At 35.4% G+C, this 12,245-nt stretch overlaps 2 protein-coding genes across 3 annotated transcripts; both read right to left on the bottom strand.

Moving 5' to 3' along the window:
* Window positions 1-3,165, bottom strand: LOC129322723 (putative transferase At4g12130, mitochondrial). The gene is made up of 5 exons (XM_054969074.1): window positions 2,462-3,165; window positions 1,295-1,548; window positions 1,079-1,177; window positions 837-995; window positions 1-752 (listed from the first exon to the last, which is right to left on the bottom strand). The coding sequence occupies exons 1-5, from the start codon at window positions 3,025-3,027 to the stop codon at window positions 508-510; spliced, it is 1,323 nt and encodes a 440-aa protein (XP_054825049.1). The 5' UTR covers window positions 3,028-3,165; the 3' UTR covers window positions 1-507.
* Window positions 3,166-5,462: 2,297 nt separating this feature from the next.
* LOC129322300 (uncharacterized) lies at window positions 5,463-11,939 on the bottom strand. Of its 2 annotated transcripts, none has more exons than XM_054968549.1 (8): window positions 11,644-11,939; window positions 10,001-10,126; window positions 9,765-9,863; window positions 9,404-9,546; window positions 8,254-8,362; window positions 7,920-8,027; window positions 6,254-6,394; window positions 5,463-6,153 (listed from the first exon to the last, which is right to left on the bottom strand). In XM_054968549.1, the coding sequence occupies exons 1-8, from the start codon at window positions 11,692-11,694 to the stop codon at window positions 5,740-5,742; spliced, it is 1,191 nt and encodes a 396-aa protein (XP_054824524.1). In that variant the 5' UTR covers window positions 11,695-11,939; the 3' UTR covers window positions 5,463-5,739. The 2 variants fall into 2 exon arrangements, with proteins under 2 accessions (XP_054824524.1, XP_054824523.1); XM_054968548.1 differs by having other exon boundaries at window positions 11,623-11,938.
* Between the last annotated feature and the right edge of the window lie 306 nt (window positions 11,940-12,245).

Below are 12,245 nucleotides of genomic sequence, written 5' to 3'. Positions count from 1 at the left end.
TTTCACACGATAAATTCATTATGAAATTTAGTATTTCGATCAATGTTGATAACTTCTTTTTTAGTTCAGTGGGCGCTTAAACAATGAAAATATCAACAGATTCAGCATGAACGTATTCAACTCATCCAAGTTGATTCTCATGCTCATCTCATCCCCACCAGCAACTGACAAAATACAAATTCAGGATAGGCACAACTACAAAATCTTAGAGACATGATTTGTTTCTAATGTCTCAGTACAAAATTTTTCAGATCTCTTGAAGTTCTCAGGACCCTGGAAAACTCAAGGGTAAAGTGGTAGACCACAATCCCCTTTATTGAAACTTATTTCATAAGAAAACTCCAACAGCCATCTTCATGACTCTCCTCCAGAAATAATTCCGATGACGCTACAATTCTTATCCCAATATGAACACCTTAAATATTTGGAATACATTGATTCACACAGTGGCCTCCAAGGATTGAATTGCCGCGTGCACTTGGCCTTTGGACAAGAGCATTGAGCATCCTAGGCAAAAGCAATGTGATGTTGATGATCTTCAAGCCACTTAGAAGGCCACCATTTTGGCCGAACAGCCTCAACCTTCACATTATCTTGACCCTCTATAGATAAAGTGCCAGAACCTTTAAAAGCTGCCTCCATTCGCAAAAGCCCTAGCCCACAACATCCGAGGGCAGTATTCACGAAACCAGCTTTCCTGCCACTCGTTGTGTCAATTATTTCTGAGCCTGGAATAACTTTATCTTCTACTTCTGGAAGAGCAGAAGAAGAATGGCTGGGTGTCAATCAATAAAATAGATAATCCTATAGAAGCCAAGGAAGTCCTGAAACGTTACCTTTCCCACCATTGGTGACAAATCTTATAGGTACTACTCGCTTGCGAATCACCCCTCGGTGATGTGTACGAGCTATGAACTCTTGTCCCACATAGCAACCCTTGTCAAAGCTAATTGCATTAAGGCCTGCAAGGTTATACTCAAGTGGTACTGCCTCACCTGTACATAATTTGCAACATTAACATGCCAAAGGATTGATTGACCCAAAAAAAAAAAGTTTACCGCTAGAAATAATTATTCACCCTTTTGAATCTCAGTTGATCCCTCTGCAACTCCCTTTTTTATTCTCCAAAAAAGATAATTCTCTTCATCTGTTTCTTTGTCAACCTCAACCAGAGGTGCTGAAACAGGAAAAATGAGGAGGGATTAATTAAGCAAGATAACTGTATATAGTTGAAATGATAAGGATTGCAGCCATATATGACAGAAATCTTACAAGGAGGGGAAAAAAAACTTACGTGTTACATTAGATGGGAAGATCCCTCTAAAACCAAGACAGTCCAATCGAGGGTCCTTGAACCATTGCCACCCAAGATTACTCCCACGTGAAGCTGATGTTGCAGAACGATCCACACCAGCACCCCAGCCAACAGAAGCTGCCTCTGGTTCATCCACATCTGGCAGCTTCTCAGAAAGGCAAGGGCCATAGCGTTGCCAGCATGAGAAATCTTCAGTGACATTATCAATCGCAACCTTAGACCTCAGTCGGTATCTGTAGCACCAAAATTTTAGGGTTTCTGCAATATAATCTTGTAGGTTTTCCGATCAATTTATAAACAAATAGTAAAACATGGCTTGCTATGGCATCATTGAAATCTAGATGCTTAGCAAGCCATAAAGTCTACCTCTTATATAACCTAACCGCTCATCATGCTTTATAATAGGAACAAACGGCACAGCAAATTAATTTAACTGGGGACATTCTACCAATAAGTGGCTGGATGTAATTATTTTCATACAAATCTAGAGCAAGCCTTATTCATGCCCCATGAAAAGTGTGACTCACTCTTCACATTTTGTACCACGCATAAAAAAGCATGTCTAGTTACCAACTAGAGTAAACAGAAAATTTTTCAGGTTCTATGAAATGAAAGTTAATATTAATCAACACTGTCAAATCCTACAAGCTAATTTCCCCCCTCTGTTGTAAGTCTAATAACATCAATTACCAAACAAAAACATGTACTTTGGTAGTAGCCAAGCCCAATGCAACAGAACTTAACAAAGGGAAAAAAATGCAAATAATATTATCACAGAATCCTGATCATATATGAATTATATTCTTTCGTCTTCTAACCCTCACATGAGCAATACAGAAGCATCAATATTTCACACATTTCACAAGTAAAATGACAGTTGAACTAGAAGTTGCTACGTCCTGGATTTTTGAACTGAACAACTTTAAACAGTGGCCCCGTGTGAGAAGAGATTATAGTAAACATACAAAGCAGAATTTGCAGTAACTTAAACTTCTTCGAGAACCAGATTCATGAAGGCAAGTCAATAACCATAATTGAGGTAACACATAGGAAAGCATGAAAAACATCCACCCTAACAACCGAATGGCAGGTCTCCAAACCTCAATAAAAGTTGTAATGAACAATAAGTAGTGACAAGAAACTCACTTCTTTAAGGTTTCCAAAAGTTCATCCAATACCGAAGCATCCACATCGGCAAACAAATTAAACGGTTCATCAGAGTCAGTCCCAGGCCCCGTCCCAATCTTATCAAGCTTCGTCTCAGACCTGGGTGGCTTAAAGAGAAAAAGGTCGTAGAGGAATCTACCTTGAGGTGTTAGAAGGGCAGCATATACAGGCGGAGCTGATGCAACTGGTACATTAGGTGTAGGCAGATTAGCGGTTTTTTCACCAACAGGTTTACCAAACCTGCTTACATCGTTGGTTAACAGTCCCTGAAGGAACTTCAAGGTGTCAGTCCCTCGAAATCGGATAACCGACCTGGACTTGAGGAGTGAAACCAAGGGACCAGCATGTTCAAAATGGGTTTTGTGATCAGGAAATTGTTTCGGGGAGGTGTGATGGAAGGTTCTGCAATTGCGCGCAAAAGATCCGGGAAATGTTAGATAGGTTTTGAGGCGATTCATTGCTTCCACGCTCTCTGCGTTGGCGAAGACAATTTTGTTGAAGTGAAGAAGGTGAAGGCTGAGTTTTCGAATGGACTCGTGTAACATCCCTCAGTCGCCACATGGGTTAGAGATGTCTCCGGCTAGCCACGTACGTCAGCTTCCAGAGACCTAAAGTGAAGTTCGAAGTTTTCTGCTGCCATACGCGGCGCTCTTCAACATTAGAGATGTTTCAACTTTTAACTATTTTAATGGAAAGACCGAAAGACACACAAAGCTTGTCAGAGATGCATGATGCACATCATACATAAATATTCTGCATTTGTACAAAGCAATCAAAAATTGAGAAGAGAAGGAAATATAATAAACAAGTAATTATAAGTTTAGAGGGATGAAAAACTAGAAAAAAATTACATGTAGGTCTAATATGAAAAAAATTTATTATAAAAAGGTCTCATAAAATTTATAAAATATTTTTAAGTCTCAAATTTTATATATTTACAACTTAATTAAAGATATTAAAAATTAGACAATGGTCATTTACAACTTGTAATGATCGCTGCCTAATTGTTAATACTCTTAGTTAAGTTGTAAATGCTCAAGATTTAAAATTTAAAAATATTTTATGAATTTCATGAAACTTCTTAATTTTTAATAATAAATTTTTTTATGTGAGATCTAAATGTAATTTTTTTAAAAACTTTTTATGGTGTTTAACCTTAGGGAGACTCACACAAAAAGCTCCCAAAACACAAAAATTTACACTACAAACCCAATAAAATCTTAAGACATGTTGCAGGCTTTGTTAAGATGAAAAGATACATTTGCCCTTGTCTTGATTGAATGTTCATGCATATACAACATGATATTTATGAATTCTCAACATAATGTTTATGCATAATACATCTAATGAACATTAACTTGAATTATGTTTCAATGAAAGCATATTGTTCATTATGGACTTTTTTTTGTACAAATGTTGCAAGTTTACATGTTCATTGTGTTGAAAATTGATATACATTGCGTTGTGTATTTATAAACATTATATTGTTCATTATTTTCTTGTTTATATATTTCATTTCAAGTTAAATTATGTTCACTAGATGTGTCGTGCATTTATGAATATTGTGTTAAGAATTTATGGGTATCATATTGCGTATACATGAATATGCCCCCAAGAAAAAGGCAATTGTGTTTTTTCACCCATAACAAAATTCACAAGAAGGGCCCTAGAATTTATAGTGTGTTTTCAAATTTTATTGGGCTTGAAGTTTAATTTTTTGTATTTTAAAGGCCCTTAACGAGACTCTCCCTTAACCTTATAGCCATCCCAATCAGCTTAGTTCTATCTCAATTATATTAGGATAAATCTTTTCTAACTAAAAAAAAACGATATGAGATTTGTAGGATGGGACGAAGAGGAGTTCAGAATCGGATATAGGATTATCCTCAAGACATCCCTTCATGTCTCAAATATCATATAAGTATATATTTTATTTTAAAAATATGTATTAAATATATTAATTATATTAATATAATTTATTATTATAGTAATTATATTTCATAATAAATTATATTAATTATAATTTAAATATTTACAATTCCTATTCAAAACTAAAAATTCTTGGTACTAATAATTTTAATGAGACAGAGCATGCAGTACAAAGTAATCTATTTTTTATTTAAAATATATTAATTTTATTAATATAATTTATTATTATATCTATCTATGTAATAATTTTTGTTTAGATCATATTTCTTGCTTTAGTTTTAGAAGAGTCTATAACTTTAAATATCTCGGCTAAAGAAAAAGAAAATTGACTTAATGTTGTCTGACTTGTTTGTTGCTATTGCTCTTGTAGTTAAAAGTCACTTGTAATTACTGTTATAATATGTTTTGTCTCATGTATACTTAATTTTAAATTGTACACTTATAATTGTGATTAACGTAACTTAATGGTAGACTTTGAATCATTGTAATTTATGTACTTGTATTACTTTGGTTTTAAACCTAACAAATAAATGTTACCTAGGTCTTTCTTTTATTTTATCCGCTTTATTAGGACATTCTAATTTTGTCCCAACTCCTAACGAGACAAAATGACTCTCAATATATAATAAAACACAGAATAAAAATTCAATTTTAACTATTTTTTTGAGATGAGATACAAGACAAGTTGTCCCAATCATAACTATGAGAAAAGAAATTAAAGATTACAAGAAAGGAAGCCTTGCAACTACAAGCATCCACGGAAATTCAAATCAAGTCAAAAATCCAACCAAGTTAATGAGAAGAAATCTAGCTCGAAATCTCCACGGAGAAGAGACAAAGGCGCCTTATTTTCTTTCAAGCAAAAAAGAGAACGGGAAGCTTCATACCAGCATAAATAAAGAAAAACATTAAGTCTTAATTGTATATTATTATCAGCTTTCAATCACATGAATAAAGCAAAAACATCAGCAATTGATTTGAGTTGAAAAAACTTTTTTGACATGTAACCAACCAGGATGAAGAAATCCAACCCTATCCAGCTTACAAATAATTGGTCTGTAACACCATCTCTTCAATTAAAAAAGAATGACAATGTTCATACTCTTATAAGATAGAAAGTAGAAACCATAGAAGCTCGAACAGCAGCTTACAGTTCACATCCTCCTAATTTCAAATAATTTACAACTACAATGAACAGTTAGGTTCCCAAAGAACTCGAATCCAATTCGGCAGGCAGGAAGCACAACCTTAACTTGTTGAGGCACTCGGTTTTCTCCGTTCATTGCTCCTGCAAAATTTCCATCATACATGCATCCTACACAACTTGTCTACACTCCTAAGAAAGGCTCAAGATAATGTACAGGAACGAGTGAACAAATATGACTAAGGGAAGAACGAAGAAAGCATTCCCAAACGAAAAGTCCAAGAACTTCAGGAGGCACAGTGTGCTTTCTTTCCGCGAATCCACCAGGAAAGAGATCCAACATAACTTGATGACCCAGGTAGCAATTTTCTGAAGAATTTTCACGTGGCTGGTTGTCTAAATTATTGGATTCCAAGTTTTCTGAGAGGAAAGGAAGATTACTTTCAGCAGATGGGTTTTCTGAGCTTCCCTCATCATCCTTACGTGGCTCGTCAGGATCTCCCCCGCTTTCTTTGCTAGGACTTCCTCCCAGTCCCCCTTCTGGAATGCTGCGAACCAAGTCAGGCCGAGCTTCCACGCCAACACGTCTCAAGTGTAACTGCCGGAATATAAACAAAAGTCAAAAACATCAATTTACAAATGGCCATAAATGGCTGATGCAAGAACTAGCCCATAGAATGATTGGGAGCCCCATATACCTGAAGGTGTAAGTTGACTTCATCTGGGCGTGAGAGGAAAGGAAAATCTCCACCTGTTTTCAAGTATGCCCGCCTTGCCTCGGCATATCTCTCACTCAATTGATCTTTAAGTTGTTGAGGAATAGCACAGTAGTCATTTGTCTTTAAGATAAGTACATGACCACGACCAAAAAAAAAAAAAGTTATAAGCAAATGAAACATATGTATGCCATTCTCTTGAGTATCATAGCTCAATAGTAAACCCGAAAACAATAACATATGCCGTGTATAAAAAGAAGCGTGACTGGCGTCTGAGAGAAAGTTAATGTGCTTCGGAGTTCACGCGTGGCATTAGAGCAACCAGCCAGAGTATTTAGCCTAAATAAATTGTTTTTTTTTCATGAAAAAGTCAAGAACAAGCTTGTTGAGTTAGCCCAAATAACTTCGCCACAAAAAAAAAAAATAAGAAATTTGGACAAAACCAAATATAATTTCCAACGGAGACACGGATAAAAACAAGGTACCATAACCTAGTGATCTGTAACACTAGTAAGTGAAAGATTGCATGTCTTAGAACTTGCAATACGCTGCTTTCTATGAACTCTCGTAGGCTATAACTACCTTTGTGATATATGGATCTGGAATGGCTTTCAATTTTTATGAGATCCAGATTGTTCAAATTAATTTAGATGGCCTAGATTCCAATGCTTTCATTTTTACGATCTTAAGTTAAAACTTCTATTTTAAAAAAAAAAACTTGGCAATTAGAATATTATCTATTTCAAATTCTGTGCCTGTTAAAATAAAAAATAAAAAATAAAATCTGAACCATCTAATTTTAATATGGACGATTTAAATTAAATAATGAGCATCCCATGCTGCAATCCAAATGGATGGTCAAGCAGCTGTTTGAGAAAGCAGTTGCTATTACTGGAGGACTATCTTTAATTATTTATGAGGTTTTGAAAGACATTAGACAATTGCGGTGAATTAAATGAACCTCTTCTGTCATAATTTATAGAGAACACTTTCTTTAATCCATTTGTACATATTATCATCTTCCAAATCTCCGCCCCCTAAAACATAATAATATGGGTAAACATAACTTTTGGTCCCTGTATTTTACTCTCGTTTTGTTTTTGGTCTCTATACATTTTTTTTTATATCTTAGATCCCTACACTTTTGTTTTCCATTATTTTTGGTCCTTCTATACGCAAAGTATAAGGACCTTGGAAGGACCAAAAACAATGAAAAACAAAAGTGTAGGGACCTAAAATACTGAAAAAAATTATAGGGACTAAAAGCAAAATGCGAGTAAAGTATAGGGACTAAAAGTTATGTTTACCCTAATAATATCATCCTGCATACCTGCTTCAACATAAACTACAAAGATTTACCGGGCAACTTGTATCATCAGAAATTTTCCACACAAATCACAAGCATAGAATACATACGAGTTTCTGGTTTCTTTCTACAACTGCCAGCAGAACTTATCAACCAGATTGAAATGGCATTATGGAAACCAGAGGTTGGATACAGATGAGCAAACAGCGAGTTACCTTTTTTCTGATAATTGAAAAGTTAGGATCCAAGAATTTCAAGCAAAAATAGCAATACTTTTCAGAAAGGAATAAGCTTCCAAGATGCACAAATATAATAGATAAAGACATGATTTAGATGACGTACATCCATTATAGTGATGAATGAATCTGAAAGAAGAAGGGGCCCCACTGCAGCATCATCGGTGGTCAATGTCAACCTGGAGGCTAAATCCTCTCTCGAGAGGGTTTCCACCTGAATTATATAGCAAAATAAGTAGATACGTAAACAACTGTGTCACAAACAAGATCTACATTTGCCTCTTGAACTAGAAGGCGTGATGGCAGAGAAAAGGTGACTAACCCCACAAATTGCAGTAAAATACATACTATAGTCATCTCATGCCAAGAAAAATCATAGCATACTGGATATTGCCAAAGGCAGCTTGATAGTCAGCAATAGATTATGCAAGAAAGAATACCTGAGAAACAACAAAGTCCACTGAATCTGCAATAAATGGTTCATGAGGACCATCACGTATTCCCGTTAAGACATACCGCTTCAGCATAAAAGAAGGGGTCCAACTGACACTGTAGGAGACAATAGGCTAACAGATTCAGTTAAGCTATCAGGAAGTAGTAAGAAATACCCTTGTAGGAAGAAGAATAAAAAGTTTGTTCGGTGACTAAGTAATTTGACCACAGCAACATAAAAATATCATCGATCATGTATTTCTAGGCAACCATGTTAATAAACCAGCTTCTACCCACTCCTTCCAGACAAGATCCAGCAGTGTTCAGAAAATAGGAATTAAAAAAGAAAAGGAGAAACTCAAAAACAAGTCCTCTCAATTCCATCCTCTAAAGTCATTAACTAACTATCATTTATTGTACAAGAGTAACATAAAACCACACACCACAGGACTGAAAATCTGCAAAGTTAAATCTGAAATTCCTTAATTAGATGATAGCAGAAAAATACATATTCAAGAACTCAGATATAAATTCAATATGGTGCAGAAACACCTTTCTGCCAGGGAAAAAATTCCTGTTAAAGCAAAAGCAAACACCAAATGTTCTTGATTCTCATCAGCCTCGCAGGAATATGAGTAACTAGAATCCTCAAATCAGACTCACAGGAATATGAGGAACTAGAATCCTCAAATCAGACTATCTTTGTCCATAACATATACAAAAAATGCAACTTTTCAAAGAAAAATACATATAAATATAAACACCATCCTTGAACTGAAATCAAAATGGAACTAAACATGCTTTCATGTAAGCATCCTTGCTTCAACATCCAGCTTTTTCCATGAATTACGCAAATTTCATCAGCCTAACTGTAGGAGTACAATTTCTAAATCAAACTTATCATATTTCTCATATGTACTTGAGTCTAGAATAGTAGTTTCCTTATCACTAATGTGATCATACCTGTAACATTTACTTGACAGTTCCTATGGCCCTATGGTTTAAGCAAAAAGTGTCTTGATGTTCTTGTCTGCTAGAAATCTCACCAAATCATTCTACACAGTTATTTATTAGCAGTTATACACACATAATGCAACAGAAATAGCTCCTTCCTAGCATTCATTTATTATGTTTTACAATAGAATATCAGAAAAGTACATTGGAGCCCATGGCATAGCAGCAGAAAAACTCCGTGTCTCCAAAAAGGAATTCGATAGAACTAATGACCGAACTCGTCGTGGACGATGCTGAGCAAAAAGTTGTGCAAGGAAGCCACCAAGAGATGTGCCATAAAGATGTATCTGTTAAAAAGAGCTTGTATTAGTTTATTATATATTTCCTCAAGTTGTAAGAACCTATGATGGCCAAGTAAGTAGCTTCCAATTCTAGACAGAGAGATGGTTAGACACATGTGCATGCTAAATTACAAAAGCTTTGTTGCACAGACTGGCAGAGACATGTATGATAATGAATATTATAGATGAAAAATAGGAACGGATAAAGCTTAAGGACATCATACATGGTGGACGTCTATAGCATCCAAGAACTTTTCAAATGCTTGAACCCATTCAGTGTGATTCCATACACGGGGTATATCAACAGATATGACACGGTAACCCTTCAAAAATTGAATGCATTGTTAGTCCTCCTAAAATAGCCCACTTATACTATAAACAGAAAGGAACTTCAAAGAGGATGATTGGCAGAAATGAAAATTGATTGCAATACTATTTATTATGTCAACATATGCAGTACCTTCATGGACAATGCCATGATCTGTTTATAGTACACATCAGCTGTTCCAGCTGTTCCGGGAAGACAAATGAGTGGAGGCACAACTTTTGGACCAAAATCATAATATCGCCACTGCTTTGTGCCAATCTGCAATAATTAATGCAAGCAGCCACAAAACATAGGAGTGATGCCTCATGAAAAGTTATACTCTAAAAGAAGGCAATAAACACACAAAATCCAACAAACCATATAAATAATTCAACAATGAACAGAGTCTAATTAAAAATACAAAAACAGTCATGCCAAAAAAGCACAACTAGGTTGCCCGCACATTAAATCAATAATCTATATTTCTGCCCAACCTGAGAAGAATCAGGAGAGACAGAGGAACTGATTAGTATATTATCATCCTCAAGATGACATCCAAATGGCCAAGAGGTGTCCACGACACCTTTTGGTACACTGGTATTATGATGCTTGGAGATATAAGATGCATTTGTTGCATGTGTTATCTCATAGCTCCATTTTGCTGACCCACTGCATAACTGAATTTTGCACACTAAAAGCATGGAATGATTCAAAAAGGCATTCTTTTAAATTGATCTATGGTAATTATAACTATTGATCGAATCAGGTATAGTCAAAATCCCAACCCTTCACTAAGAATGGCAGAGTAACACAAAAACACAAAACAAAAGAAAGAAAGAAAGATGTGCTTATTCTAAAACCAAAACATCTAGTCTACTGTACATTCAATCTTTGGTGAAGCCTGTGATTCATCCCTAAAATACTGAAGTTCGGGAGCATATTAAGATTAAAAGTATTCACATGACATAGCCATATTAAGGAACCTGTCACTGAGAAGTATGAAATGAAATCATTGTTACATCTCCAAAACCTATGTATCCTTCTATTCGTTATGAATTTTTCTTCCAGGAGGATGAGATATTTAAAGCGGCATTCAATTCACAAAGAAGTAAGACTAAGAAAAGAGATAAATTGACCACAAATGAATTGCAAACCAATTATGCAAATAAAAGCAATATGCGTGCTATATAACAATTTTAACTTCTAAGGCCTATATTGCAATCGACACGAGAAGAAGGAAGAAAAAAGGTAACTAGCAAGCTGCCAGCAATCCATGCTACTGCAAAACACTCTACCAGCTCAAACGATGACTCTGAAAAGTCAATCAAAGAAGACAAAGGAAAAAAGAATGAAAGGAAAGAACTACCAAAATATGGGTGCAAAATTTAGAACCGAGAGCACCATAAACTTGGAATTGTCTGGAAATGATGCAATCAAATAGTTATGAGCATACGTTCTTGCACATCAACAACACAAATAATACTCTGAGGAAGCCAAGCCGAAGATGTACCCAGAAATTAACGCGAGTAGAAACGCAGAGAACACGGTCAATAACGAAAAGAAATAGCCATATCAAATTCAAAAACTTTGCGATGACAATTATGAAAAATCATGACGATAAAAAACACGAGATCGACTGCCGAACTGTATAAGGTCCTTATAACAAAATTAACAGACTAAATCCAAAAGCACTTAAGATATGAAGCTAGCGATAAAAGTGAATGACAAAAATAGCAAGACAACTAAGATTACAACATATGAGTAAAGGGACCTACAGGGATTTTGTGAAGAGGGACCTGAGACTTGAAGTGGATGAAATCTCCGGGCGCCGAAAAGACGCCTTTCATTGCTAATTTTTAGGTCTGCGTACGCCCATATCACAGAAGCATGGCGAATCCGATCGATCACTGATTTATTTATTCTCCCTCGAAAGTCTTTTGGTTTGTTAATCTTCGCTGTAATCAGCCAATTTCTTCAATTTTAATTTCAAGGATTCAAGACAAAACCAGTAGCAGACACCACGTGGTTGGTCCCTCCTATGATTGCAGTCAATTAAACGATGACGCTGTTACAGATTTCCAGTTCCTCCTCATCGTTTAGTTTTTCCGATTAAAAAAAAAAAAAAAGTGTGCCTGTTACGCAAATTTGTTTTGGGTACGTGTGTGCATATTAAAAAACAATCTGGGGATGATTTTGTTTGGGTATTTTTCTCGTCGCCAATATTTCCTTATATTTTCGGACTAATTAATTTATGAACTCCTATATTTTTGGGATTACTTGTTCAGATATGTGATTCCTAAATTTGACAAAAAAGATGTAATTCTGAAGAAATAAGATTCATAATTTCATGAATAAAAATGACTAACAAAAATTAAGTCTAAAAAAAGGACTAATGTTT

This window comes from Prosopis cineraria, unplaced genomic scaffold, assembly GCF_029017545.1.
Source record: "Prosopis cineraria cultivar Desert tree isolate PC_DT_omini unplaced genomic scaffold, ASM2901754v1 PC10, whole genome shotgun sequence".
Lineage (NCBI taxonomy): Eukaryota > Viridiplantae > Streptophyta > Magnoliopsida > Fabales > Fabaceae > Prosopis > Prosopis cineraria.
This window is presented reverse-complemented; position numbering and strand designations above follow the sequence as displayed.